Here is a 27,584-nt window from a genome sequence, read left to right as displayed (position 1 = left end):
TGGGTGGAGAAGTGGCAGATGGACTTCAACCCAGATAAATGTGTAGTGGTCCATTTTGGCAGGTTAAATGGGATGTAGGAGTACAAGATAAAGGGAAAGACTCTTAGTACTGTAGAGGATCAGAAGGACCTTGGGGTCCGGGTCCATAGGACTCTAAAATCGGCCCCACAGGTGGAGGAGGTGGTTAAGAAGGCATATGGTGCGCTGGCTTTATCAATCGAGGGATTGAGTTTATGAGTCCGGGGATAATGATGCAGCTATATAAGACCCTCGTCAGACCCCACTTGGAGTACTGTGCTCAGTTCTGGTTGCCTCATTACAGGAAGGATGTGGAAAAGATTGAAAGGGTGCAGAGGAGATTTACAAGGATGTTGCCTGGATTGAGTGGCATGCCTTACGAGGATTAGCTGAGGGAGCTCGGTCTTTTCTCCTTGGAGAGACGTAGGATGAGAGGAGACCTAATAGAGGTATATAAGATGTTGAGAGGCATAGATCGGGTGGACTCTCAGAGGCTTTTTCCCAGGGTGGAAATGGCTGCTACGAGAGGTGCTGGGGTATAGGTACAGGGGAAATGTTAGGGGGAAGTTTTTCACACAGAGGGTGGTGGGCGAGTGGAATCGGCTGCCGTCAGTGGTGGTGGAGGCAAACTCAATAGGGTCTTTTAAGAGACTCCTGGATGAGTACATGGGACTTAATAGGATGGAGGGTTATAGGTAGGCCTAGAAGGTAGGGATATGTTCGGCACAACTTGTGGGGCCGAATAGCCTGTTTTGTGCTGTAGTTTTTTCTTTGTTTCTATGAGTAGTTGGATGAGCAGAAGAATACAACTGGTGCTGCAGGTCTCCCAGATCAACCTGGGACCACAGCTGTACTCCAGCTCACTAATATTGCTTCTCCAAACCCTGTACAATTATCATTTCTGAACAATCGGAACCAAATATGAAATATTCATGCCCATCATTCTGAGCGGAGTTACACTGGTTATTCCAGGTAATTTCAGCTGAAATCCCAGCTGTTTTCAGAGCGTTTATTCTATATTTCATTTAACGTTGAAATTGCTTTTCAGTTTACAACTAATGTTTTGTTTATTAACATATACTGAAAAGGTCACTGTGAGAAATAACATGAAATTGTCTATGAAGGATATAATCTAGTCATGTTCTGGTCCTACTCCTTTAGTGTATAATGACAACATTTTGTAAAGCCTTCAGGTCACACAAGAAGATTGACAATATGGTGCAAATACCAGAAACTTGCTGGTCTCAGCGGAACACTGATCATGATTCACAACCTGTATGAAATGTGGGAAGCCTGCTCCAGGAAAGAAGTTCTCTTCAGTGAAAAGAACACACCTTGCATTGAGAATCTACATTTGTACAGATTATCTTGGAGCCAATCATGGGATTGGAGAGGAACCACTGCATCTCCTGCCCAAAGCATTACCTTGTAAATTTTACCCTTTGCAGCCAGATTTTTCTTTCTTCCAATCCCTCCTCTCTCTGGGGAGGCAATAGCCTCATGTATTATCACTAGACTATTAATCCAGAAACTCAGCTAACGTTCTGGGAGCCTGGGTTTGAATCCCACCACGGCAGATGGTGGAATTTGAATTCAATAAAAAAAATCTGAAACTGAGCATCTACTGATGACTATGAAACCATTGTCATTTGTGGAAAAAACCCATCTGGTTCACAAATGTCCTTTAGGGAAGGAAATCTGCTGTCCTTACCTGGTCTGGACAACATGTGACTCCAGAACCACAGCAATATGGTTGACTCTCAACCACCCACCAAGGGCAACTAGGGATGGGCAATAAATTCTGGCCAGCCAGCGATGCCCATGTCCCATGATGGAATTAATAAAACTCTCACATAGCTGTGTCCAATTGATGGCATGGGGAAGTTGGGCGGGCGGGGGGGCGGTGTTTATGGTTTGCCACAGGGCCCAATTCCTTTCCTCATTGAAAATTATCCTCTCTTTTTTAATTGCATCAAGTATTTTCCTGGTGCCTACTATTGTATAATCTTTCAATTCTAACCTCAAATTTCTTCCACAGTGGTGATTACCAAATGATTTGCAGCAGGGGTCTAGAGGCAGTACCTCCATTGGTGATTGTGAGCTATACGTAAGAAGAAAGATTGAATGAATGCACTTTGTACCATAAAAATGAACACAATGCAGATTTCAGAAGGTATTCCTTAACAGAGTTGAGAATCGGTGCAGTCAATTAAATTCCTATCACACGAGCCTTCCACCGTTTCTCGGCCTGTTCAAATGTGAACAAAGGAACACTTGCTGGAGAAGGAAGGGAGTAGGAGGGTACTGCAATACATTCTGTACATTGCTGGCAAGCTGCAGATGGTACTACGGATGCAATCAGGACAAAGTAGGTGCAACTGGAAAAGATGCAATGTTATAGCAGCCTCCTGTTGTCTTGACTGTCCTAGGATGTCAGTGATTTCTTCTGCCCCAGAGTTGAATAGCCATTTAGGTTTTGCTTGTGATGATACTTACTGCCAAGACCACCTCCTTCCATACACCTGCATCTATGGGACTCCTCTTCTCAGGGTCATGAAGTTAGTCATCCTTTTCTAGATTACAGATGCTTAACACCTCAACTGACAAGACTTTAAGTGGGAGCAGTGACATTTTAAAAAATCAGTGATTCTGACACTGATATTGGTGCCTTGATCCTTTCAACTACAGGAGCAACGTTGAAATTTCCTCCTTGCCAGAGATCACTTGACAATAATATGATGATAAAAGTACACTCCAGGTATCTGCTGAGAATATGTAACAAAGGTGCACTGAAGAAAATTGGGCTGTTCGCAATAGAGTTACACTGGTGGACAGTGTTGCAATGTAACCAATAGTAACATGCTGTGAGGGTCAGCTGACCCGGTAGACAATGTAACCAATGGCAAAATGATGTGGTGGTCAGCTGATCAGCTGACCCAGTATAACTAAGCAGCAGATGGGGACTATGGGAGCTTGTATGGCCCAGGGTGTGGCCTCAAGTGTAGGAGTAATGAAGTTTCTTTATTAAAACTTTTTCTTTGATTTACTTTCTGAAATTAGTTCCTTCATTGCTTGCAACTGAAGTACCCTTACTGCCAGATGAACAGACAACACAGTACAAAGGAAATTCTAGCCCAAAAAAATCAAAAATAGTGTTCATGTTTTCTGGTACACCGTGGGGGCGATTCTGCAGCCCAACGCACTCATGCACAGATCCCACAGAAAATCACGGGGGGAGGGGCTATAGCATATGCAATGCTGAGGAGATTGCCCTTTGGGATTCACCCCGTGCCTCGACCTAATCTGGTTCCCACCCAGTGAAGGCGTGGATCAGATTAGCATATTTAAATCTCATTTAAATATGTTATGTCAGTTAGAAGCCAGATTCTCCCGACTCCTGAGATTCTCCAATCCTTGGGGGCTGTGGGAACTTGGCGTCAATCACTAGTGGCTTCCAAAAACGGAAGGCAGTCGTGATGGTCACGCCAGGGGGCTCAGACGCCATTGGAGCGCCAGGGTGGTTGGGGAAATGATTGGGTAGCACCCTAGTATTGCACCCTAGTAGTGCCAACCAGAAAGAAAAACAATCCAGGGCCAATAGAGAACATATATATTCTATAAAATTCCTCTCTGATCCCCTGGGATGATCAGAATCACTTCAGATTGAACCTGTGCCAATTTATCACTTAGACTTCCTATATAATTATTTCAAAACACTCCTGGATGGCCTTCCATTCTCCACCTCCATAAACTTAAGATTATTCAAAACTCTATGTTACCTATATCCTAACCCGAACCATGTCCTAGTCACCCATTACTACTGCATTCGCTGACCAACACTGGCTTCCCGGTGAAGCAATGCCTTATTTTCAAATCACTCCATGGCCTTGCACCCTCCTTGTCTCTCTAACCTCCTCCAGCCCTACAATCTTCCAAAATAGCTGTGGTGCTCCCACAATTCTGGCCTCCTGTGCATTCTTGACTTGAATTGTTCCACTATTGGCGGCTGTGCAATTTTGCTGTTGAGGCCCTAAGGCCTGGAATTCCCTTCCCAAATCTCTCTATGTGATCTCTTTCCTCCTTCAAGACACTCCTTAAAATCTACCTCCTTGACCAAGCTTTCAGTTATCTACCTTAGTATCTCCTTATGCAGCTCAGTTCAAACTCAAACTATGCGGCACCTTTGGATGTTTTATCATGTTAAAAGTGTTTTTTAAATACATGCTGTTGTCATATTGTATCTATGTTTATACCATTATGCAATATCATATTCTTTTGCAAATAATCTTGGTAATGATTTTAAAAGTTCGATGACCAATAAAGATTCCATTGAAGTGAAAATCAAGTCAGCTTTAGTTTGCGGTTTGCATAGAGATCTGTTAAAAACAAGGCTTATCTGACCTTGGAAAACTAGATATTCAATGTATTGTAATGAATATATGCTGTATGTGCTCCAATTTATGTGGGGCTTTGAGAAGTACATTATACAACCAAAAGCAATTATAACAACAAACTGTACTTAATAATACAGATGAATCACAGTGATAATGACACAAATATAATGAAAAAGCTAAAGACTGTAAAAACGTTTTATCATGACATAATTAGCAGAATGATTGGCTTTGTGATTTCTCGGATAAGTATAAAATTAAATAATTTCAGACGTAATGTATGAAACATATGCAGGATGGGAAAACTGCACCTTGTTGCTGGAAGACTTGGCAAATCATTACCTTGATTTTGCTTCAGTGGAATGCAGAAAACCGGCTCTTTGTTACTGCATTGTGGCAGTTCAGAAGGACTTTGATGGTGCGTGACCTGTTCATTATCTGAACAAATGAAGATTAGAAGATTAAAAAGCTTTTACAATTCACTGTCATATCAAAGAAAAGAATCAATGACACTAATGTATTTTCTTCTCTCATATCACATCAAAATGAACTGTAAATTAGCATACGGTGGAATGTTTTACAATGGAAGCGGTAATTCTAGACAGACCACTTTATTTAGAAAGAAATCTAGTAATGCTACAATCTTCCAAAGATTTAATATACAAAGATCTGTGATGTTTGCTCCAACTGAAGATATATGTACAATCCATATTTCATCAATCAAGTATAAACATAGCATAAGCATTTCTTCAATATTGTAAGCAGAAATAGTTATTTTCAAACTATGCTTTTTACAAATCATTCTTCAATGTCTTTAAATGATCATAGTTAAGTTCATCTTTATTTAGCATCGAAATCAGTTATGGGGCAGGATTCTTTCGCCTCCCATTTAGCTAATGTGGTCCCGTAATTTAAGAAGGGTAGGAAGAATAACCCGGGAAATTATAGGCCGGTGAGCTTGACGTCCGTGGTAGGGAAGTTGTTGGAGAGGATTCTTAGAGATAGGATGTATGCGCATTTAGAAAGGAATAAACTCATTAACCATAGTCAGCATGGTTTTGTGAGAGGGAGGTCATGCCTCACTGACCTGGTGGAGTTTTTTGAAGAAGTGACTAGAATGGTTGACGAGGGAAGGGCTGTGGATGTCGTCTCTATGGACTTTAGTAAAGCGTTTGACAAAGTACCTCATGGTAGGTTGGTGCAAAAGGTTGGATTTCTTTGGAATAAATGGGGAGGTGGCTATATGGGTGGAGAACTGGCTTGGTCACAGAAGACAGAGGGTGGTAGTGGAAGGGTCTTTTTCCGGCTGGAGGCCTGTGACTAGTGGTGTTGCGCAGGGCTCTGTATTGGGACTTTTGCTGTTTGTGATTTATATAAACGATCTGAAAGAAGGTGTAACTGGGGTGACCAGTAAGTTTGCGGACGACACGAAATTGGCTGGACTTGCAGATAGTGAGGAACATTGTCAGAGGCTACAGATGGATATAGATAGGCTGGAAATTTGGGCAAAGAAATGGCAGATGGAGTTCAATCCTGATAAATGCGAAGTGATGCATTTTGGTAGAGCTAATGTAGGGGGGAGCTATACGATAAATGGTAGAACCATAAACCATAAAGGGTGTAGATATGCAGAGGGACCTGGGTGTGCAAGTCCACAGATCCTTGAAGGTGACATCACAGGTGGAGAAGGTGGTGAAGAAGGCATATGGCATGCTTGCCTTTATAGGACGGGGCATAGAGTATAAAAGTTGAGGTCTGATGTTGCAGATGTATAGAACGTTGGTTCAGCCGCATTTGGAATACTGCAAACAGTTCTGGTCTCCACACTACCAAAAGGACGTGGAGGCTTTAGAGAGAGTGCAGAGGAGGTTTACCAGGATGTTGCCTGGTATGGAGGGGCTTAGTTATGAGGAGAGATTGGGTAAACTGGGGTTGTTCTCACTGGAAAGACGGAGGATGAGGGGAGACCTAATAGAGGTGTATAAAATTATGAAAGGCAGAGATAGGGTGAACGGTGGGAAGCTTTTTCCCAGGTCGGTGGTGACGTTCACGAGGGGTCATAGGTTCAAGGTGAGGGGGGGGGGGGGGGAGGTTTAACACGGATATCAGAAGGACATATTTTACACAGAGGGTGGTGGGGGCCTGGAATGCGCTGCCAGGCAAGGTGGTGGAGGCGGGCACACTGGGAACGTTTAAGACTTATCTAGATAGCCACATGAATGGAGTGGGAATGGAGGGATACAAAAGAATGGTCTCGTTTGGACCAGGGAGCGGCGTGGGCTTGGAGGGCCGAAGGGCCTGTTCCTGTGCTGTATTGTTCTTTGTTCTTTGACTATAGGTTTCTCGGCAGCGGGAAGTGGCACACCATTCGCCGGCAGCAGGATATTCTGGTCCTGCCGCTATCAAAGGGATTTCCCACTGATTCCATCCCACACCGCCGGGAAACCCATAACAGGGACGCACCGTGATCAGAAGCTGAAGATCCCCCCCCCTCCCCCTCCCGCACCCCGGCATGAACGGCCAGAGAATTCAGGCCATGGAATAACAATATAAACGTAGCTAAATTAAACTTAATAGCATTTTCGTGATCTTACCACACTAAAGAGAAAGAAAACTGAGATAACATCTTGAATCGGCTGTATTCTTATTAAACAACATAAATCATTTCTCATTCACAATTTGCTTTAGTGTTTCAAGGATTGCTTCCAGCTCTTAACTGCACTTACTTTAGGAACTGCTAGCAAAATGCCAAACATGTTGCTCTGACATTTGGAGAAACGGATACAAATTAGAGTTCCTTTGGTTTACAGTTATTAATTACAGTAAATTCCCAATGAAAATATGTTCAACCTTCTGCATGATTCTGAGCTAGTTATTCTTTCCAAGTTATCTATTACTGTTATAACTGAAAATTTCCACATTGAAATAAACTAAGTTATGAAAAAGATTTGTGGGCAATTTTCCTTCTGTGCCACCTCTTCCAAAACCATTGACAACTTGCTAGAGGAAGGTTCAATGGACACAAACTATCTTTCATTACCTCACATAAGTGACCTTTGCACAATTGGAATAATGAGTTTCAGCGCCACAGTTAAGCCCAATCCTGTGCTCTTTAGATGCTTTAGAAGTGTACTTTCAAAGTGAGCTTTAAGAAGACAATCAATGCTCAAGATCTTAGAGATTTACCCCTCCCTAAACAAGGAATGTTGCAGCAAACTGTAGTACATAGCTATAATCATCCAGCTCAGCATGGGTATTGGATTGTTCCTGTAATCATCAGGTTATGATTTGCTCAGCAACTTACTGGATACGATCACTAATCTATTGCAGCTAGCCTTGGCTAGCTAGCCAAGTAAAGCATTCATGAGTGTGAAACATCAACCAATTAACACTGGCACTTTGTGCTAACTAGCATGTTTTAAAAATGTTCTAGGGCAAAATCTTCATAAATGTACTTTAACAACATTCAATTAGATAAATGGAATAGTGCTCTAAATAAGACCATCACCTGTCAGCACCACATCGACCAGAAGAAATTCATTTGTGGGGTTCTCAAAGGGCACAATAACTGATGCATGTGAGTTGACACTTGCACTGATACTAACAGGGTCCATTTGTTGGGGAAGCAAGCCGACTCCTGACAGATGAAATGTCCATTCTTCTAACTGTTGAAAAATGGAACAAGTTAGCCATGTGAGAAATCTGCAAAAGTTTCTCTCAACAACAGCAGTTCATTTTGTTTCAAAAGTTTTGAGGCATTTTTAATTGGTGATTATTAATATTCAGTGAACAAGGATGCAAATTGGAAGTGTCAACCCTTCCATTTTAAAACAAACAACGTTAGCAATTAGGTGAAATAAAATAATATTTCTGCACATATTGGAGAATTACATCAGATTTTGTTTTGGCCTTAAAATCAAAATCTAAAAAAATGTACGATATTATGTGAAAGATTCAGGTTAGAAGTTTTGATTAAGTGCACAGAAGGTGTTTCAATTTGTTAGTTTTTTCAGACTTTCTCCCACTGTCTCTAAGTCAGAAGATTGTAGTTCAAGTTCCACTCCGGAGACTTGAGTACAAAAGCCTAGGCTGACACTCCAGTGCAGTACTGGAGGAGTGCTATTGTGTTGGAGATGCCACCTTTCAATGAGATGAACCTTGCCTACTCTCTCAGGCGGACATAAAAGATACCATGAAACTATTCAGAAGAGCAGGAGATCTACTCTTGGTCTCCTGAGCAGTACTTATCCCTCTAGTAACATCACTAAAACAGATTATCTGGACGTTATCGATTTGATGTTTGTGGAAGCTTGCTGTGCACAAAATGGCTGTTGTGTTTCCTATATTACAACAGTGAGGGAGAACAGGCAGGTGTAAGGTACCTTTACATCATGTGCAGTGAACGTTAACATGCAGGATACAGTGGTTTGCAAGACTTTCTCGTTCCCCATCTTAGGAATGTGAGTCTTTCCGATTTGTGAAACAGAGGGGTTTCTCTCAACAGGTTTTGAGAGCCACATGGATTCTGTCAATTGCTCCATGCAGCTGTGGAAACTGGCCAGTCTGTAGAAATACTGAGCTCTCTGTTTTGCTGGCTCAGTGAGGAATTGAAATGTGCCACCAGCCTAAACAGACCATCAGTGAACTGCTTGAATTATTGGCAAGCTGATGCCTGGCTACTAGGATTGACATTTCCAGATGCTGACTGAAAAAAATATTAATTTTGCAAATAATTTTAAGGCGGTGTTAGCTTTAATGATACAAAATGTTCAGCTCTTCATGTCTATCATGGTGGGCAGCATGTTGGCACATTGGATAGCACTGCTGTCTCACAGCTCCAAGGACCCGGGTTCAATTTCGGCCTTGGGTTACTGTCTGCGTGGAGTTTGCACATTCTCTCTGTGTTTGCGTGGGTTTCCTCTGGATACTCTGGTTTCCTCCCACAGTCCAAAGATGTGCGGGTTAGGTGGATCGGCCATGCTAAATTGCCCCTTATTCTTCAAGATGTGTAGGTTAGACAGATTAGCCATGGGAAATGTGTGGGGTTATGGGGATAGGGCGAGCAAGGGGGCCTGGGTAAGATATTCTATCAAAGAGTCAGACTTAATGGGCCGAATGGCCGCTTCTGCATTGTAGGGATTCTTTGATGATGATAACTAGTGGTTTTTAGAATGCATTACAAACCAGAGGGCATCTTCTGAACTTTTATCAGGGGGTTAAATACACCCATCATGTGAGGAACCAAATATTAGGCAGTTTTCTTGATGGGGAGGCGATGGCCTAGTGGTATGATCACTAGACTATTAATCCAGAAACTCAGCTAATGTTCTGGGGACCCGGGTTCGAATCCCACCATGGCAGATGATGGACTTTGCATTCAATAAAAAAAATCTGGAATTAAGAATCTGCTGATGACCATGAAACCATTGTCAATTGTCAGAAAAACCCATCTGGTTCACTAATGTCCTTTAGGGAAGGAAATCTGCCGTCCTTACGTGGTCTGGCCTAAATGTGACTCCAGAGCCACAGCAATGTGGTTGACTCTTAACTGCCCTTGGGTGACTAGGGATGGGCAATAAATGCTGGCCAGCCAACGACGCCCATGTCCCACGAACTAATAAACAAAAACAGCTAACATATTGTAAGGAAACCAGTGTGCTTTTTGCATTTACTGGAATGTCCTAGTAATACAGCCCAATACTGCATAAAAACAGAAAGTTCTATAAGCACTCCAGGCAGGGTCTGTGATCAGAAAAGGTAGGATTAATGTTTCAAGTCAATGAAGTTTTGTTCTCAACATTTCTGTTATTCCAATTTCTAGCAATTTTTTTGCGGCAATTTTCTTTTCAAACTAATACTATAATCTGCTTCATGTTACTGAGTGTGAAGTTTTAGAGATTTGTGCACAATAACACATAGATCTCTTTACCGCTCAGTTCTCTCAACCCCTTCATCTAGATCATTAATATTGATGGTGACGAGGAATGAAGTACATACCTGAGGACACTTGAAGATAATAGTTGCACAATGATTGGTTTTTCCCAGAGTTGAGGGAGAGAAGTGAACAGGTACTTCAACTGTAGACTGAGGATTCACAATTAACTATGAACAGGAAGGAATCAAAACATAAAATCAATATTGAGCTTTATAGGCTGGTTCCTCTGATGTGCAATACTGGCCATATGGATATTTTGTGTGATTAATGGAGGCTGCTACTTAGATCCATTGTGGTTAGTCAGCAGTGAAGGTCTGTTGGGACCAAGATATTTAACATTATTATACAAAATCTCAAGTGTCAGGAACAAAACATATATTATTGGAAACACAGAGCTTAAAGTTTCCCCACGGCAAGTGGTGCACTTCTAGCTGCAAGTGTAGGGAAATCAACTTAGGACCCGGATCTGGTGGGTCCAAGCCATGAATTTCCTTTAAAGCCTGTGTTCAAAATATTCTGAACTTATTTTGATATCTGTGTTAAATTTTCCAAAAGTATTCAGCAAATCAAGTTCAGCTTGTTCATGCGTAAATTAGACCACATGTGGTGGTATCATCTTCTTGGGATATTTTTATACTTTACGGAGATAATGTGATAATTCAGAACAGATGGCATTTGAAACATAAAAATATTTTATGATGATGTCATGATACACAGTCTCTTCTGCCACACTGAGGCATGCACTACATTTAAGTTGCACAATGAACAGTTCATTGGGATTTGATTGTGGTCAAAAATAGTCATGTGGGTGGGCAGGGTAAGATGCTGCACACTCTTCTGCAAGTTATTGAATTTGAACAAAGGGGAATTCGTGCCGGGAGACAGTTATCATGAGGCAGATGTGCTACATGTGCTGTTCATTGTTTGCTGACCTATTTGGAAGGTGAGGATTTTGGGTGCCACTTACACCATTTAAAGACCATTTGCCTTCCGCCATTGCAGGACTGCTTGTCGTCAAGCACAACAGGGACCTTGGCCTTTTTTGAGCATGGAATGAAAGATAGGGACAAGTTTAACTTTTAGTGTCAAGGGCAGGCAGTGAGCTACCTCTTGTCATGCATGGTGTTTAGGAGTGGAAAGAAGAGCAAAAAGAAAAGGAGGTACAACAAAAGTTTTCAGCATGTGTCCTTCAGATTCCACTCACCTCAGCCAAGATTTGCCCTACTCTTTTAAGGTGGGGGGGGGTGCATTCAGGTTACAAGCAACAGCAAAAGGTTTCTGAGGGCAAAAAGGATGCAAGAGTTTCCGATAGGCCACCCAGATTGTCTGATGCAACTTCTCGGGCCCTTCGGGAAGCAGGAAGAGCGAGAACGTGATTCCCTTCAGGGAACTGACAACCCTCAAGGCAACATCACCAAAGGCATGGCAACATGTAGCTAAGTAAATGATTGGGAAGTGCTTAGCTCCTCAGATCTGACTGCAATACCAAACATTATTTAATGATCTTTCCAGGGTTATCAAGGTAAGAATTCCACATCTTGAGCTTTGAAAACACCTGTGCCACCTGCATCCCCACAAGTCAAATATCATAGAGCCAGAGTCAGAGGTATTTACAGCAGAGGAGTTAACCTTTAGGTCAAGTCCATGCCAGCTCCCTGCAGAGCAAGCCAGTCAGTCCCTCTGCCATCACCGTAGCCATAATAGTATATTTCCTTCACATTCCCATTTATTTTACTTTTGAAATTATTGACCGTTATTATTACTCAAAATAATTTAAAGTTTTGTGTCATTTGCAAATATTGGAATGATGACCTATACATCAAAGTCTAGGTATGTATACCTTTCTGTGAGCCAAGAGACAAGCGTTCATTGCTACTCTCTGTTCCCTGTTACTGAGTACTCACACTGTCCCTTTTATTCCACCACGAGCCTTCATTTTGCTGGCAATTATGTGGCACCTTGTGAAAGGTTTTTCCCACCATTCCCAATTCCCGTCATGCTCCTACAATCACTTTTCCTGACTTCCTTTACCTCAGATGCACACCCTGCGTCTCCTCACTATCAGAATCCTTACTTCTTCAAACTTTACAATCGTGCTCACAAAATTAACATTATTCAACCCTGGCAGGTATATTCTCAAAACAGCTCACAATGTAAATTCTTCCTTGCTGGAGAAGATATTACATTAAATGGAGGAAGCCATAGCTCCCAAGGCATCCTTTCCCAACTGAAGGAAAAGGTCCTGCAAGATTGTGATATGAGGAGAGATTGGGTCGACTGGGCCTGTGTTCACTGGAATTTAAAAGAATGAGAGGGGACATAATTGAAACATAATATTCTGACAGGGCTGGATGCAGGGATGGTGTTCCCTTTGGCGGGGGGTGGGGGGAGTCTAGAACAAGGTGTCACCATCACAGGATATGAGGTAGTAGACAGATTAGGACTGAGTTGAGGAGAATTGTCTTCAATTCGTGAAACTACGGAATTCTCTACCACAGAAGGTTGTGTAGGCCAAGTCACTGAAAGTCTTTAGGAAAAAAACAGATAGATCTCTAGATTCTTAAGGTGTCGAGGGACATGGGTAGAGCACCAGAGTAGGGTGGCAAGATAGAGACTCAGCCATGATCACATTGAATGGTGCAGCAGGCTCATAGGGCCGAATGGTCTACTGCTGTTCCTTATTTCTATATTTCTACATGGCAGAATGAAAGGCGGGGCGGGGGGGGGGGGGGGGGGAGTGGAAACCGGGGAAGACATTCTGAAGGGTTTTGCCACAGTTCCCTTGCCCTCTGCTCTTCTATCTAACCCTACACATGTCTGCGACTGACAACAATAACTGCTATTAACCATCACAAATTAATCTCTGCTTGCTCTGAGATGAAAAACTGACCCTGTTGCCCTCTTTCATTTCTCGTGCAAAATGTTCAAGTACCTTATTGTATGTGGCAACAAGCAGTCCCACTCCAGCAAAATGCTGTTCCCAGAACTCACAAGTTGATAGTGAAACCGAGAAAACTGCCCAGAAAGTTGCAGAAGTTCACCAGCAGCCTAATATGATCACAATAATATTTTGGCATTTTCCCAGCATCTTTAACATGGTAAAAATCTCCCAAAGCATTTCACAGCAGCATTATCAACCAAAATCTGACACAATGTCACATATGGAAAGTGGCCAAAAACCTCTTCAAAGAGATACAATTAAAGAAGCATCTTAAAGCAGAGACAGTTTGTGAAGTTCCAGGGAGAAAATTTAAGAGCTTAGGATCTAGGCAGCCGAAGCCACGGTCACTTATGGTAGAAAATTGGAGATGCAACAAGGAATTTCCCAGATTTTTTTTTCCCCATATTGGCCCTGGGGTTTTCACTCTGGGTTTTCGCCTCTCCCTGGAGATCACATGGTCTGGAATGGGGGGGTGGGGGTGAGTTAATAGGTTGTGATGAACAAAACATCGTAGCTGTGAGGGACAGCTCGGTGGATAGGATATTAGGATGTAGATAGGCTGGAAAATTGGGCGGGGATCCTGGATTCAGGATTCAATCCTGGACCGGGGAGCGGCGCGGGCTTGGAGGGCCGAAGGGCCTGTTCCTGTGCTGTATTGTTCTTTGTTCTTGTTCTTTATGCACAAGAGGCCAGGAATGCAGAAGCACAGAGATCTTGGAGGGGTGAAGGGCTGGAGGAGATTACAGAGATAAGGAGGGAGGGGGGTGGGGGCGGGGGGCATGGAAGGATTTGAAAACAAGGATGACAACTTTTAAATTGAGGCTTTGCCGGACTGGGAGCTAATGTCGGTCAGTGAGTGATAGATTGATAAGATTGTTGCCAATTTAGGCGACCATTAGGAAAATAAGGGTAGTTTTAAGGGAGTTATATTCGTATTAGTAAACATTAGAAATAAGGTATAGTTTTAAGTGGGTTTAACTGAATATTTCTGTAGAAGGAAGAATAAAACCAATAGTTAGATTCATGCTAGACAAAGGTTTTTGTATGTGTGGGGGTTGGTTTCAATTCCAACTGTGCTTTTACTGTGCTGAGAAAGGGTTACAGAGTGAAGAGTAAATAAACTAACAGAACTGTGTGTTTATTGCTTCACAACTGGGGCTTTCTAAGGTAGGAAGCCTATTTTTCTTAGTTTAACTGACTTTGTTGGCAGTTGAAGATAGCACCAGGGAGTGAACATCTCTTAACTCTGTCAGAAGAAGCTATTCAGGACAAGGGAGATGTAACGAGGCAGACTTCCCAAAGATGCAGATACAATCCAGATAACTAGGGAATTGGGACAGATCGAATATCTGAAAAAGACTGAAGAAAGCAGAGACCAAGGCATTGTTCAGGAGAATTCAAAATTGCAAACAAATTGTTCTGAGTTAAAGAGATAGTTGCAGTAACCAAAGTTAAAGTGGGAAAGCAGACTTCAAAGGTATCATAGAATCATAGAAACCCTACAGTGCAGAAAGAGGCCATTTGGCCCATCGAGTCTGCACCGACCACAATCCCACCCAGGCCCTACCCCCATATCCCTACATATTTACCCGCTAATCCCTCTAACCTACGCATCTCAGGACACTAAGGGGCAATTTACCATGGCCAATCAACCTAACCCGCACATTTTTGGATTGCAGGAGGAAACCGGAGCACCCGGAGGAAACCCACGCAGACACGAGGAGAATGTGCAAACACCACACAGACAGTGACCCAAGCCGGGAATCGAACCCAGGTCCTTGGAGCCGTGAAGCAGCAGTGCTAACCACTGTGCTACCATGCCACCCTTGCAACAGAGATGGAGGTTAAGTGGTCTTGGGGGTGATGGTGGGGTAGGTGGCAGCTCAGTTCATGGACAGATATGGCATCAAAATTGCAAATGGAATGGTTTAGCCTCAGATAGTGGCCAGAGAGAGAGTCATACAGTCCAGAAAAGGCCCTTCGGCCCATCGAGTTAGTGGCAAGTGTTAGAATGTAACCAGTGACAACTTTGTATTGGATGTAATGTGATCAATGGGAATAAGATGTAAGGATCAGCTGACCCAGTAAACCATGGAACCAATTATAGAATGATGTAATAGTCAGCTGACCAGTTGATTCACCATAAATAAGAAACTATGTAGAATTGTGGAGGTAAATCAAACATTCAATGCCATTTCCAAAGATTCTGGGAATCAATCGTAAAGAAATTGTGAACAGTTAGTACAACAGTCAACATAAAAAAAATTCAGAGTTGAAAATCCTGGATACTGGATTCACTGATAAAAGTGGAGCAGAAGCTTTGTTTTAAAAGAGTCATTTGGAAAACCTGGACTGGATTTCATTATGCAAACCGCTTTGTGCAAAGCATTATTGTGAAAGAGAATTTAAAACCATGTTTTGGGAGTGGAGTTTGTAAACTCTCATATGTCAGTCATCTGGGGAGGGGGGGGTGGGGCAGAGTCTGCGAAGAAATCCACGGATACTAACTTGGGTTCAGAGTGCGGTGCGTGATTTGACACAGCCAGTCAGTGTGTTACTGAGATCTGTGTTAACCTTAAAATATGTTTACATTTGTGAAGTTAATAGGGGAGTAAAGGATAGTGTAATATAATCCAACTTTTCATATTTAAAAAATGTTTTTTTTCTTTGTTGTTAAAACTAATTTGTGCTTCCGTGACTCTATTCCACCACATTTTCTAAAATAAATAAAACATTACAATTTTTTGAGCCAGGGTTCCACTCTTGGAACTTCCCATCCAGTTATTACTGGGATCGTAACACTACAGGGTGGCAGAATATTACAACTAGCTCAACATGACAGAGGTTGCAGGCTGCCCAGGAGAGCACTGGAATAGTCACATCCAGAAGTAACATAAGGCATTAGTGAGGGGTTCAGCGGCAGAGATGGAGGTTAAGTGGTCTTGGTGATGGTGGGGTAGGTGGCAGCTCAGTTCATGGTCAGATAAAGCATCAAAATTGGTGCTTTATCTGAATGGTTCAGCCTCAAATAGTGGCCAGAGAGAGAGTCATACAGTACAGAAAAGACCCTTCGGCCCATCGAGTCAGTGACAAGTGTTAGAATGTAACCAGTGACAACATTGTATTGGATATAATGTGATCAATGGGAATAAGATGCAAGAGTCAGCTGACCCAGTAAACCATGGAACCAATTATAGAATGATGTAATCGTCAGCTGACCAGCTGATTCACCATAAATAAGAAACTATGTAGAATTGTGGAGAGCTTGGAGTGGCCTAGGGTGAGGCCCCATGTTTGGAGTAATGATGTTTCTTTATTAAACCCTTTCTTTGATTTATAAGTTGGAGTAAGTTTTGCTGTAATTTCATTAGCTGCATTTTGAAGAGTTCCTTCTGAAGAAGCAGCAAGAAAACCAAAATTGTGGCGGGAACCATTGACTACATTTGTTCTTCCCAATATTTTGTTGGAGGATATTCTTCATAATCCAATACTGGATGTTAGACAAGACGTTTTAGCACAATGGCATTAAGTTCTTCTTCTGTAAATGACATGGCTCCAAACAAAAAAAATGAGTACTCGGAGTTATGCTATCACTTCTTAGAGATACTCACGGGTTTTCTGGGATCGATCTCCACTGTGAAAATTCCTGGGTTACTGTTGACCAGTTCCAAATTCAGAATCTCAATAGTAGAATTAGCCAAAGGGATGGTCTGCCAAGTCCATCTGCAGAAAGAATTGTGACATAGTCACAGTTATTGCACAGAAAGAAAATCTTTAATTTAAACCAAAAAAAACAACAGAGAACTTGAATGCATCAGTAAATAATTCATCTGGTGTGCCGTCTTCAGAAAGATTTCCGCATTATACAATAAGTGTCAACACAAGACATTGGCTGAAATGTAAACAGAAAATGCTGGAAAATCTCAGCAGGCCTGACACTATCTGAAATGTTCTGGCTGTTCCCACAGGCAGGATTTTTCAGTCCCACTGATGGCAATCACTCCCACCCGTCCCCCCCAGTGCCCGCCGTGAATTCCCCGGCAGCAGAGGGTGTGAACAATGGGAAAACACATTGAAAGCAGCAGGATCAGAAGATTCCACCTCCGACCAATAGTGACCCCCCACCGCCGCCACAAAACACACTGCTGAGGGGGCAAGGGAACACATGCAGGAAATACCACCATCAAAATAACAGTCAAAATATAATTTCAATAATGCACTGAGATGTAAAAATGTCATTTTAAATTAAAGCAGCAAATTCTTTGAAAAAGTGTAATTTTTACCGATTTCCCCAGGGCTGGTGCATTGGTGTTATTGATAGGCATTTTGACATGATACAGATGCTCAGCTGTTGTTTAGAATTATACAGGAATAAGTAGAAAATTCCCACCATGCTTCTCCGACATGCTTTTTAAGTTGACCGTATGTTAAAGTGAAAACAGATGCAAAGCCATCGACAGAATATTCCCATCAGTGAAGGAAGCTTGTCAAATGTAAGACTGGTTAGAATTTAAGACATTTTATTTCACTGATCTCTGTTGTCTATTTATTTTCCTCTCCTCTCATGTATACGTACATACAGACATACAAATTAGAAGCAGGAGTGGATCACTCGGCCCCTCAAGCCTGCTCCGCCATTTAATAAGATCATGGCTGATCTGATTCAAACCTCAACCAAAATTCCTACTTACCCTCGATAAGCTTTCACCTCTTTGTTAATCTAGCTCTGCCTTAAAAATATTCAAGGACTCTGCTTCAACTGCCTATTGAGGACGAGAGTTCAGCGATTTATGACTCTCAAAGAAAATATTTCTCCTCATCTCTGTCTTAAATGAGCGACCCCTTATTTTTAAACAGTGACCCCTCGTTTTAGATTCTCCAACAAGAGGAAATATCCTCTCCACACCCACCCTGTCAATATCCCTTGGCAATCTCTCACCATTTAGATAAGAAGCCTCTTCTAACTCTTCCTACTGTAATGGACAATTTCACATTTGTCCACATTATACTCCATATGCCAGATTTTTGCCCATTCACTTAACCCTATCTATATCCCTTGGTAGCCTCCTCATGTCCTTTTCACAATTTACTTTCTTACCTAACTTTGTGTCATCAAATTTAGCAACCATACCTTTAGTAGAGGCTATTTCATCCAACCAATTGTGTTGGTATTGGTCTTCTTTGTAAGCAATAGTCTCAATTGCATTTTGGCACTGGTGGGATTGTTAGAGAAGATGACGACGAAGCTCCATGGATGCCTGGAGCAGGCAAGTCCGGACTGTTGCGCTGGGTGGATTTGAATGGGTTAGGGAGAGGGGTAAGGGGAGGGAGGGTGGGGTTAAGGAAGGGAGGAGGGTTCAACCGGGGCGGGAGGGGAGGGGGGGCTGCCCCACTTTTGGCAAAGGGAGCCCCCAAAAAGTGACCCCCTTCCTTCCCACCCTTTAAACCTTTGAGTGAAGAAGTCAGGCTTCCTGTTCCCGCCTGGCTGCCCATGCCAAACATTTTATGGTGTGAGCAGCGTGTTATCATAACATGTCTAATTGACCCTTGAATTAAATATGGTGGGTGGGCTCCCCATTTCAGCACCCACCACCCGACTCTGTATTGTGCACAGAGATTTGTGGGAAGATGGGGGGAATGGGCACTCACCTATTTTATGTGCCCACTTGCAGGAAACACAGAACATTCAGCCCTTTGTGTTAGTAAGTCTCTCTTGCTTTTTAAAGTTAATCTTGCATCCTCATTGGATCCTCACTCTCGACCCTTTAGCCAGAGGAAAGAATCTGCTTCTATTTATCATGTCTAAGTCATTTTATCATTTTAAACACATCTATGAAAAATACATAAATTTTTCACATTCTCTTTGTATATTGCTTTATCTGGGCAGCAACCTTGTGAATCTCAGTGCTACGCACAGTAGTCTCAGAGGTATTATTGAGATTTTATATCGGCTTATCATTACCTCTTCTCTCTTATATTTTACAACTTTTGTGATTAAAGCTAGAACTCCATTAACATTCTGAATGATATCATCCACTTGGATGTGCTCTCATTAACATTATATAAAGCTGTATCCGAAATTCCTTTGCTCTGCCATTGCACCAAGTCTACTTCATTCAGGATATAATGACGTCAATTATTTATTTCCAAAAGGTATCGCTACTTACCTACTGACATTAAATTCTATCTACCAATTTTTAGCTTATTCCCACATCTTATCAATATCCTGTTGTAGTTCCTCTGGTCTTCTAAATAATTAATTTACTTCCTATTTTGCTGTTATTTGCAAATTTGAATGCAGCTCTCAGTAGGCTTACATACATATCATTGATGAAGCAGTGAACAATTCTTTCATTTTTACGTTAAATCATCTGTGTCTTTGGCCCTTCTTTTCAATTTATAACAGGGCCTGGTTGTACATGCCTGAACTGCAACCCACAGGTCTACTCATGCACAATTTGCAGATTTAAAAATTGACATTTATATTTTCCAAATATACTTTGACACTTCAATTATACTTTGTTAAAATGTTTAAATATCATTTATTACTCAGTTGAAAATAATAGAGCCTCACTTGGCTATTTAGTTAGTGCATGTCTATTTCTATAAGTAGTCATGATGTGGAGATGCCGGCGTTGGACTGGGGTAAACACAGTAAGAGTTTTAACAACACCAGGTTAATGTCCAACAGGCTTATTTGGTAGCAAATGCCATTAGCATTCGGAGCGCTGCTCCTTCGTCAGACGAACACATCTCTCTTTAACCTGTGCTTAATGCTCCCTCCACTCACATTGTCTGTATCTTTAAGACCTGGTTGGTTGTAGAGATTCGCATTCTAATCAATATTCTGTAACTTGATTTTGTGTCTCTGTATGCCCCGTTTGAGAGCAGATTTCCACTCCATCTGACGAAGGAGCAGCGCTCCGAAAGCTAATGGCATTTGCTACCAAATAAACCTGTTGGACTTTAACCTGGTGATGTTAAAACTCTTACTGTATTTCTATAAGTGCAGCTTTACCATCGATATTCTACAAATTAAGTTTTAATCTTGCTATACTTAGTGTTTTCCCTACAAATTGTGTTAGCATAATCAACACCATAGATGACATAAAACTTTGATTTTAAATTCAAAAGTATTCTCATCAGTGAAGGTGAGGAACTGAGAATGGAGAATAATTGCTATGGAGGAGCAAGAATTGTTGTTCTTGTCTTATGCACTAATTCTCCATTCCCATTGAATTCATTGTCACACGTGGTGCAGACATTGGCAGAATACTTTGACATTATTCTGCATTCAACAGCTTTCAAAAGGTATCACATGCATTCATTTGTGATCACCTCATTCATAAGTAATCATTTAGCCATCATTTGACATTTCAAGTAACCAAATGACAATCAATTAACATTAAATGAAATCATATAAAGCTCAAACAATATTATTACTGATCATTTAGCATCATTTAATTGTCTTCAAAGCACTCAGAGTACGTCAACTGACATCAAATCAAGCTCAGATCTGGTTCGTGAGGAAAAAATCTAATTTATGGCAACCACAACAAAATTTGACTGAGTTTCAGACATCATTTGACATCAACAATATTTTGCCCTGGATATTATTAAGTGCCAGCCGATGCAGTATTTTAAGCATGCATCATGTAGATTGTGCAACATAGGATCAGTGCGCAAACCACGAGTGGGGTTGCCAACATGCTGTCCTTCCCCCTGCACCTGTGATTTTAGGAAACTATTCTCCTTTCCAATGATGAAAAATTTGTCTCATCTTATCCATGCCTCCACACCCACCCACCTTGGACCATTATCTCTCCAAGGTATTAGCCCACTGGCCTCCTGGAAAAGTCATTTCATATTCCCACTTTTCAGAATTTCATTTATTCCATTGAGTCTGACACACATGTAAACATAACCTCTAGAAGCATAATTAATATGTATGAACGGTACACACATTCATCATTGTTTCTTCTAAATTATCGTGGTAGGGTGGATATCAAACTGGCTAATACCTCAACTGTTAAGTAAAAATATGGTATTTGTAAAATAATTTTCCAATTTCTGTATCTGTGTATAACAGCTTATAATAACTCATTCCATTGCACACGGAGAGAAAAGCTCTGAAATGAAACTGTTCTACACTTGATGTTAATTTTCACCCACACTTTCTTTGTTTTTTGTTTGTGTTGCCAGCAGTTTAGTTCGCTGTTTAAAATATAAGGGAGCGGTGGGCAAATTTGCCCCCAAAAGCCCTGAAAAAGTCAATCAAGGGATGAGCAATGAGAGAAATGTCACTTCTGTAAGAGGAAGTGACAGGCTCAGTAAGGAGCTGCTCCTCCAATCACAGGCTGTTTCTCCCTCACACTGGGAAAGTAGGGAAGGTGAGTGGAGGCATTAAACAAGGGCTGAGGAGCAGAGCAGGGGCTGTGAGAGAGGCTGCTGGGCCAAAAGCAAGTGAGACACGAGCGATGGGGAAAGCAAAGAAAGTTGTGAGGGTGTCGTCAGGCCTGGGAAAGCGAGGCTGGGTAGGAAGGGAGGTGAGGCCGGGTGGCAAGGCTGGCAGGAGGGGCGGCAGAGAGGGAGGAGGTCGGCAAGGAAGTAGGGGGTCGGCAAGGAGGGAGGGGGTCGGCAAGGAGGGAGGGGGTCGGCAAGGAGGGAGGGGGTCGGCAAGGAGGGAGGGGGTCGGCAAGGATGGAGGGTGGGTTTCGGCAAAGGGGGAGGGTTTCGGCAAAGGGGGAGGGGGCCGGCAAAGGGGGAGGGGGCCAGCAAAGGGGGAGGGGGCCGGCAAAGGGGGAGGGGCGGCAAAGAGGGTGGGGGCTGAGGGGGGCTGCAAAATGGGAGGACGCAGCAAAGGGGAAACAAAGAAAATTACAGCACAGGAACAGGCCCTTCGGCCCTCCAAGCCTGCACCAACCATGCTGCCCGAATGAACTAAAAACCCCCTACCCTTCCAAGGACCCATATCCCTCTATTCCCATCCTATTCATTTATTTTTCAAGGCGCCCCTTAAAAAGGGGAGAGGGGAGCTGAAAAGAGGGAGAGGGGGGGCTGAAAATGGGGTAAAGGAGGCTGAAAAGAGGGAGAAGGACCAGGAAGGAGAGAGAACAGTTTTAATCGTGTCAACAGAGGAATTGTGAGCTAACCGGGAGCCAGGGAAACCTGAAGCAGCTGAGATAATGAATTCTTTTCACAGGAACAGAAATAGACCTTTCAGCCTGTTGAGCCTATTCAATATGATAATGGCTGATCGAAGACTTCAATGCCTTTTACACATACTATCCCCATGATGCTTTACCTTGTTAATCAGAAATCTATCAATCTCTACAGCAAACAGACTCAATGACTGAGTTTCCACAACCCTCTGGGGTCGAGAATTCCAAAGATCCACAATCCTCGAGGCAAAGAAATTACTCCTCATCTTGGTCCTTAGTGGCATCCCCCTTATTTTGAAACTGTGCCCCCGGTTCTCCTCAACCAAGGGGAGCATCTTACCTGCATCTGCCTTGTCTATTCACTTAAGTATTTTGTAGGTTTCAATGAGATCACTTCTTATTCTTTGAAACCCTAGAGAATATAGGCCCAGTTTGCTGAATCTCTTTTCATAAAACAGTCCCGCCATCCCTGGAACAAATCTGGTGAACCTTTGTTGCACTCCTTCTGTGATAATATCCTTTCTGAGGTAAGGGGACCAAAACTGCACACAGTACTCCAGGTGCGGTCTAACCAAGCTTCTATACAATTGAAGCAAGACCTCACTACTCCTGCACTCAAATCCTTTTACAATAAAGGCTCACATTCCATTAGCCTTCTAATAGCTTGCTGCATCTGCATGTTGGCCTTAAGTGACTTATGGACAAATGGATGTGAAGTCTCTATTTTAAGGTTGCATAAATTCAGGAGCTACAATATGAGGAAAAATGTTGTAAATGATATTGTAATGAATACTGTGATAATTGGATAATTTAATTATTTCGTAAGAATGATTTGCACTTATATTGGATCACATCTCAGAACATTTCACATACTGTGAATTACTTGAGGTGCAATAACTGTATAGAGAACAAACAATGCAACCAAAATCTCAAGAGCCCTTGAAACAAAAACAAAATTGACGTCTACAGTAGGCATTAATTTAAATGCCTCATTTGTTTTGTCAGTGTCCAGGGTGCATGGACAATAGTGCGTGGATGTAATTGATCGCACGTCTCAAATAACAAACTGCTTTAATGTCTGTTTACAGCAACTGATGCCTGAAAATTATGAAAATTACTCTTGATGTCTGATGGCCAATGATCTTTTCTTATGACGAATGGATGCTTGTGATTGCTACAAACACTTTGGCTGGAACTCTACCACCTCATCCGCCACAGAATCAGTGTGGCCAAGGGTCCAACAACAGAAATTTTTGTTGACCTCGGGCAAGAATTTCCGGTCTCGCCCGAGTGAGACCATAAAATTCCACATAAGTGCATATGATCCCTTTTGAATACAAATGATCGTTTCTATAAATTTACCATAGCTGTGATGGCTTTTGTACAATTGTGACTCCTGAAGTAACCATGAGAGATCAAAAGAAATGGCAAGTGAGTGCCTTAATGGCAAATGATGACTGTTTCTGACTTAAAAACCCATTACAAATTACACCTTTGCTTGGCAAATGACATTACTGAATGTTCTGAACATTACTGAATGTTCTGGTAGGCAAACCAAACTAATTACAATAGATAAACACTCAAGTACAAGAAATATCACAGAGTATGGAGGGAAGACAGAAAAATAGGATTCGAGGAAATGGATATGATGGGAGACTCAGGATCGACACCAGCAATGTTACCAACACCAATGCTGACACTGGTATTTTTTTCTAGATCGTCAGTGGGTGAGGATCAGAACTGGAGCAAATCTTTACTCAATCTTACATTTATTTACAGAGTTAAACATTTTGAGCACAGACCCCTTAACTCAACCATATTATCGTTCAATAAGTATCATTTTCTCTGTGCTCAAGTGAAACCTCAGTTATTGCCCATCACCTGTATACAGTAATTAATATACAATTAACTACCTGCACTGGCACCATCATCAGCACTGACATTGGCACAAATTGGCAACAACATTGCCAATGGCAGTAGTATAGGTGACTTTCCCTTAACAAATCCATGCTGACTGTCCCGAATTAATCTGTACCTTTCTAAAAATTGGCCGGAACCTTCCCAAAAGTGTTGGTTCGGATGAGAAAATTTAGTGTGAAGCTTGCAGGCTGCATGGCCAGCTTTTCTCACTGTATTGAACGAAACTTTGCAATTTCAAAAGAGGAGCGAGATTCACACCATTGATTGGAGTGGCGGGGTCTAAGAACGGCAACAACAGCAGGAACCGTAAGATCAGTGCAAGGTCACGCCAGCTCAATGGAAAGATAGGAAGAGAGTGGAAGTAGTGATATCAAGCCTGAAATCAGGTTCATGTCATTCCTGGATGTAAGCTGATTACGTCACCAGCAGGGGGTAGAGAAGATCTCATTGTGAGATCTTGCCGGCACAAATCCCGTCCTTGGCCTCCTGCAAGATTTAGTGGTCATTCCGGGATTTGCACCCGCCTCCAATGGCCATTGATTTATATCAACCCTTAACCCTTTTTCCAATAATTCTTCCACCACCGAGGTTAGGCTGGCTGGCCTGTAATTACTGGTCTATCCCATGCTCCCTTCTTAAACAACATTAACAGTACTTGAGTCTTTGGCCTGAAGCCAAAGAGATTTGGAAAACGTAGTCAGATCCTCAGCTATTTTCTCCCTTGTGGGATATATTTCATATGGGACCAGCAATTTATGTACTTCCAAAGATGCTAAACTCCTTAGCATTGTCTCTCTCACTTTGCTTTTCTCATGCAATATTTACAACCCTCCTCCTTAACTACAATGTCTGCATTGCTCTTTCTTTGGTGAACATAGACTCATTCTTTGAGAATTCTGCCCACGACTTCCACCTCAACATGAGGGTTACCTTTTTTACTCTCTGATCTGTCCTACTCTTTCCTCTTGCTCCTTATGTATCTGCAAGACATCTTTGTGATTTCTTTAATTTTAATTGCCAATATGTTTTCATGTTTCTTTTTGTTCTCCTAACTTTTTCCTTTACTTTTGCCTTTTCACTTTCTATTCTTCTCTAGGTTTTCTGCTAATTGTGTTCTTAGTGTCTGAAATAAGTGCCGCGATTCTCTCAAAAGTGCTGAATTGGCGGGAAAACTGTTCTAAATCCTGACTGTTTTTTCAGTTCAGCTTCTCACCTGAATCTCCGCACTCTGTGCAATAAAGAGATCCCAGTCATGAACCTCATTAAAAACTCAGGGGGATGGGGCCTATTCGCGCCAGAGTTTGACAGTTCTGGAATTCTACGCATGCAACAGTGGTCCCGATCTGTCAGACTCCCCGTTTGCTGGCCAGCTCGATCGCTGGCCAGCCCGGGACCCCCACAGTGAATTCCACCGGAATGAAGTACTCCTGGTGAGGTGAGAGATTCAATCGGGACCTGAAAGTTCCCAATAATAAACTGATAAACATATTTGAAATACATTTTTAAAAGATTTAAATTACTTATCTGCCTTCCCGCTGGTTTCCAGCGTGGTCTGACCGGTGACTGTTCGCCAGCTTTGGGAGATGCGCAAGCGTTCCCGGCGCATGCGCAAAGCCCAGTTCAAGGCCGACGACGCACATCTCCCACCTTGACCCACCAGAAAAGCACGAACCAGAATCTGAGATGACTGGGGAAGAGGTCACACACATGGTACTAACATGAAAATACTGAATTGTTACAGCATGGAAGGAGACCATTTGTTCAGTGCTGACTCTCTGCAAGGACAGCTCAGTTAATTCCAATGTCCTGCCCCCACTTCCTTATAGCTTTGCAATTGTTTTCTCTTCATTTCATTTTCCATTTCCCATGTTTGTTCTGAACCCGCTATGTCTCGTCCTTGAACATCTCCCACTGCTGACATTAATTTACCTTCAAGTGGCTGTTTCCAGTCCACTTCCAGAAAATTACATCTTAACTTGTAAAATTGGGCTTCCCCAAATTTAAAACTTGTATTCTTGGTCTATCTTTGTCCTTTCCTGCAATTGAGCTTGGAGTATGGACGCATTAGGATTCAATAATCTGATTATTAACCTTTGAACAAATTTCCCAATGCTTGTTGCAAGTGTGAATTCCCAGAATGATGTCTCAAATGGGGTAGCTGATAGAATAGAGAGGGTGAAACTGTTCCCCTTGGTGAAAGGATCAAGAACCAAAGGACAAAGGGCAAAAGAAACAGAGCTAACAGGAAAGACTTTAATGCAGTGAGTGGTTAGTGTCTGATGCACTGCCTGAGTGTGTGACAGAGGTCAATTTAATCATGATTTTTAAATGGGAAATGGGAAATGGAATGAAGAGAAAACAATTGCAAAGCTATAAGGAAGTGGGGGCAGAGCATTGGAACTAACTGAGCTGTCCTTACAGAGAGTCAGCACTGAACAAATGGTCTCCTTCCATGCTGTAACAATTCAGTATTTTCATGTTAGTACCATGTGTGTGACCTCTTCCCCAGTCATCTCAGATTCTGGTTTGTGCGGCAGAAATCAGCAAAGGTCAGGCCATACTTTGCAGTGGTTCATGTGATGCAGCCTTCAGACTGAGCAGACCATCTCAGGCCTCAGCTGCCATAAGGAAAAGGCTATCGCAGTCCCAAAGGGGCCTGCAGAATTGTAGCCACGTCACAGTCGCCTGTTACTGGAGCAGCATTGGATTAAAATGGGACAGAATTGGAGGCCATTAACAAACGCACAGTGAAATGAGTAGGGAGATGTTTCTGCCATTGAAAACTTGCATTTAGGTTTAGTCTGCAGAATTTCTATTTCATGGAAGAGTGCCAAGGACCTCATTGACACCCCATGCCCCATATTTAAAATATTTTTCTATAAATCACAAAAGGGCCATGCTCCTCCCTAACTATATAACCATCTGTAGTTCTCAGACCATCCTCTACCTGAACGCTCCATTCTTCTGATTACAACATTTTATGAATTTTCACACTCTTCATTCCACCGCTAGTAATTGTGCATTCAATTAACGAGACACCACTTCCTGAAATTCACTCTAAATTCCCCCACCTCCTATCTTATTAGGTGCACTGGCCATGCTAAATTCTCCCTCCACGTACCTGAACAGTCACCAGAGTGTGTCAACTAGGGGATTTTCACAGTAACTTCATTGCAATGTTAATGTAAGCCTACTTGTGCTACGAATACGTTTTTAAA

General features: G+C 42.2%; 1 protein-coding gene across 1 annotated transcript in view; it reads right to left on the bottom strand.

Annotated features, from left to right (window-relative positions):
* Window positions 1-27,584, bottom strand: part of LOC144506053 (cilia- and flagella-associated protein 47) — a 384,789-nt gene that overhangs the window by 93,523 nt on the left and 263,682 nt on the right. Inside the window, exons 28-31 of the mRNA XM_078231872.1 lie at window positions 16,897-17,008; window positions 10,407-10,511; window positions 7,918-8,074; window positions 4,752-4,847 (exon numbers count right to left, since the gene is read on the bottom strand). Coding sequence (XP_078087998.1) covers window positions 4,752-4,847; window positions 7,918-8,074; window positions 10,407-10,511; window positions 16,897-17,008 — 470 coding nt within the window. The remainder of the gene's footprint in view (window positions 1-4,751; window positions 4,848-7,917; window positions 8,075-10,406; window positions 10,512-16,896; window positions 17,009-27,584) is intronic.

Source organism: Mustelus asterias, chromosome 17 (genome assembly GCF_964213995.1).
Source record: "Mustelus asterias chromosome 17, sMusAst1.hap1.1, whole genome shotgun sequence".
In the NCBI taxonomy this organism is placed as follows: domain Eukaryota; kingdom Metazoa; phylum Chordata; class Chondrichthyes; order Carcharhiniformes; family Triakidae; genus Mustelus; species Mustelus asterias.
This window is presented reverse-complemented; position numbering and strand designations above follow the sequence as displayed.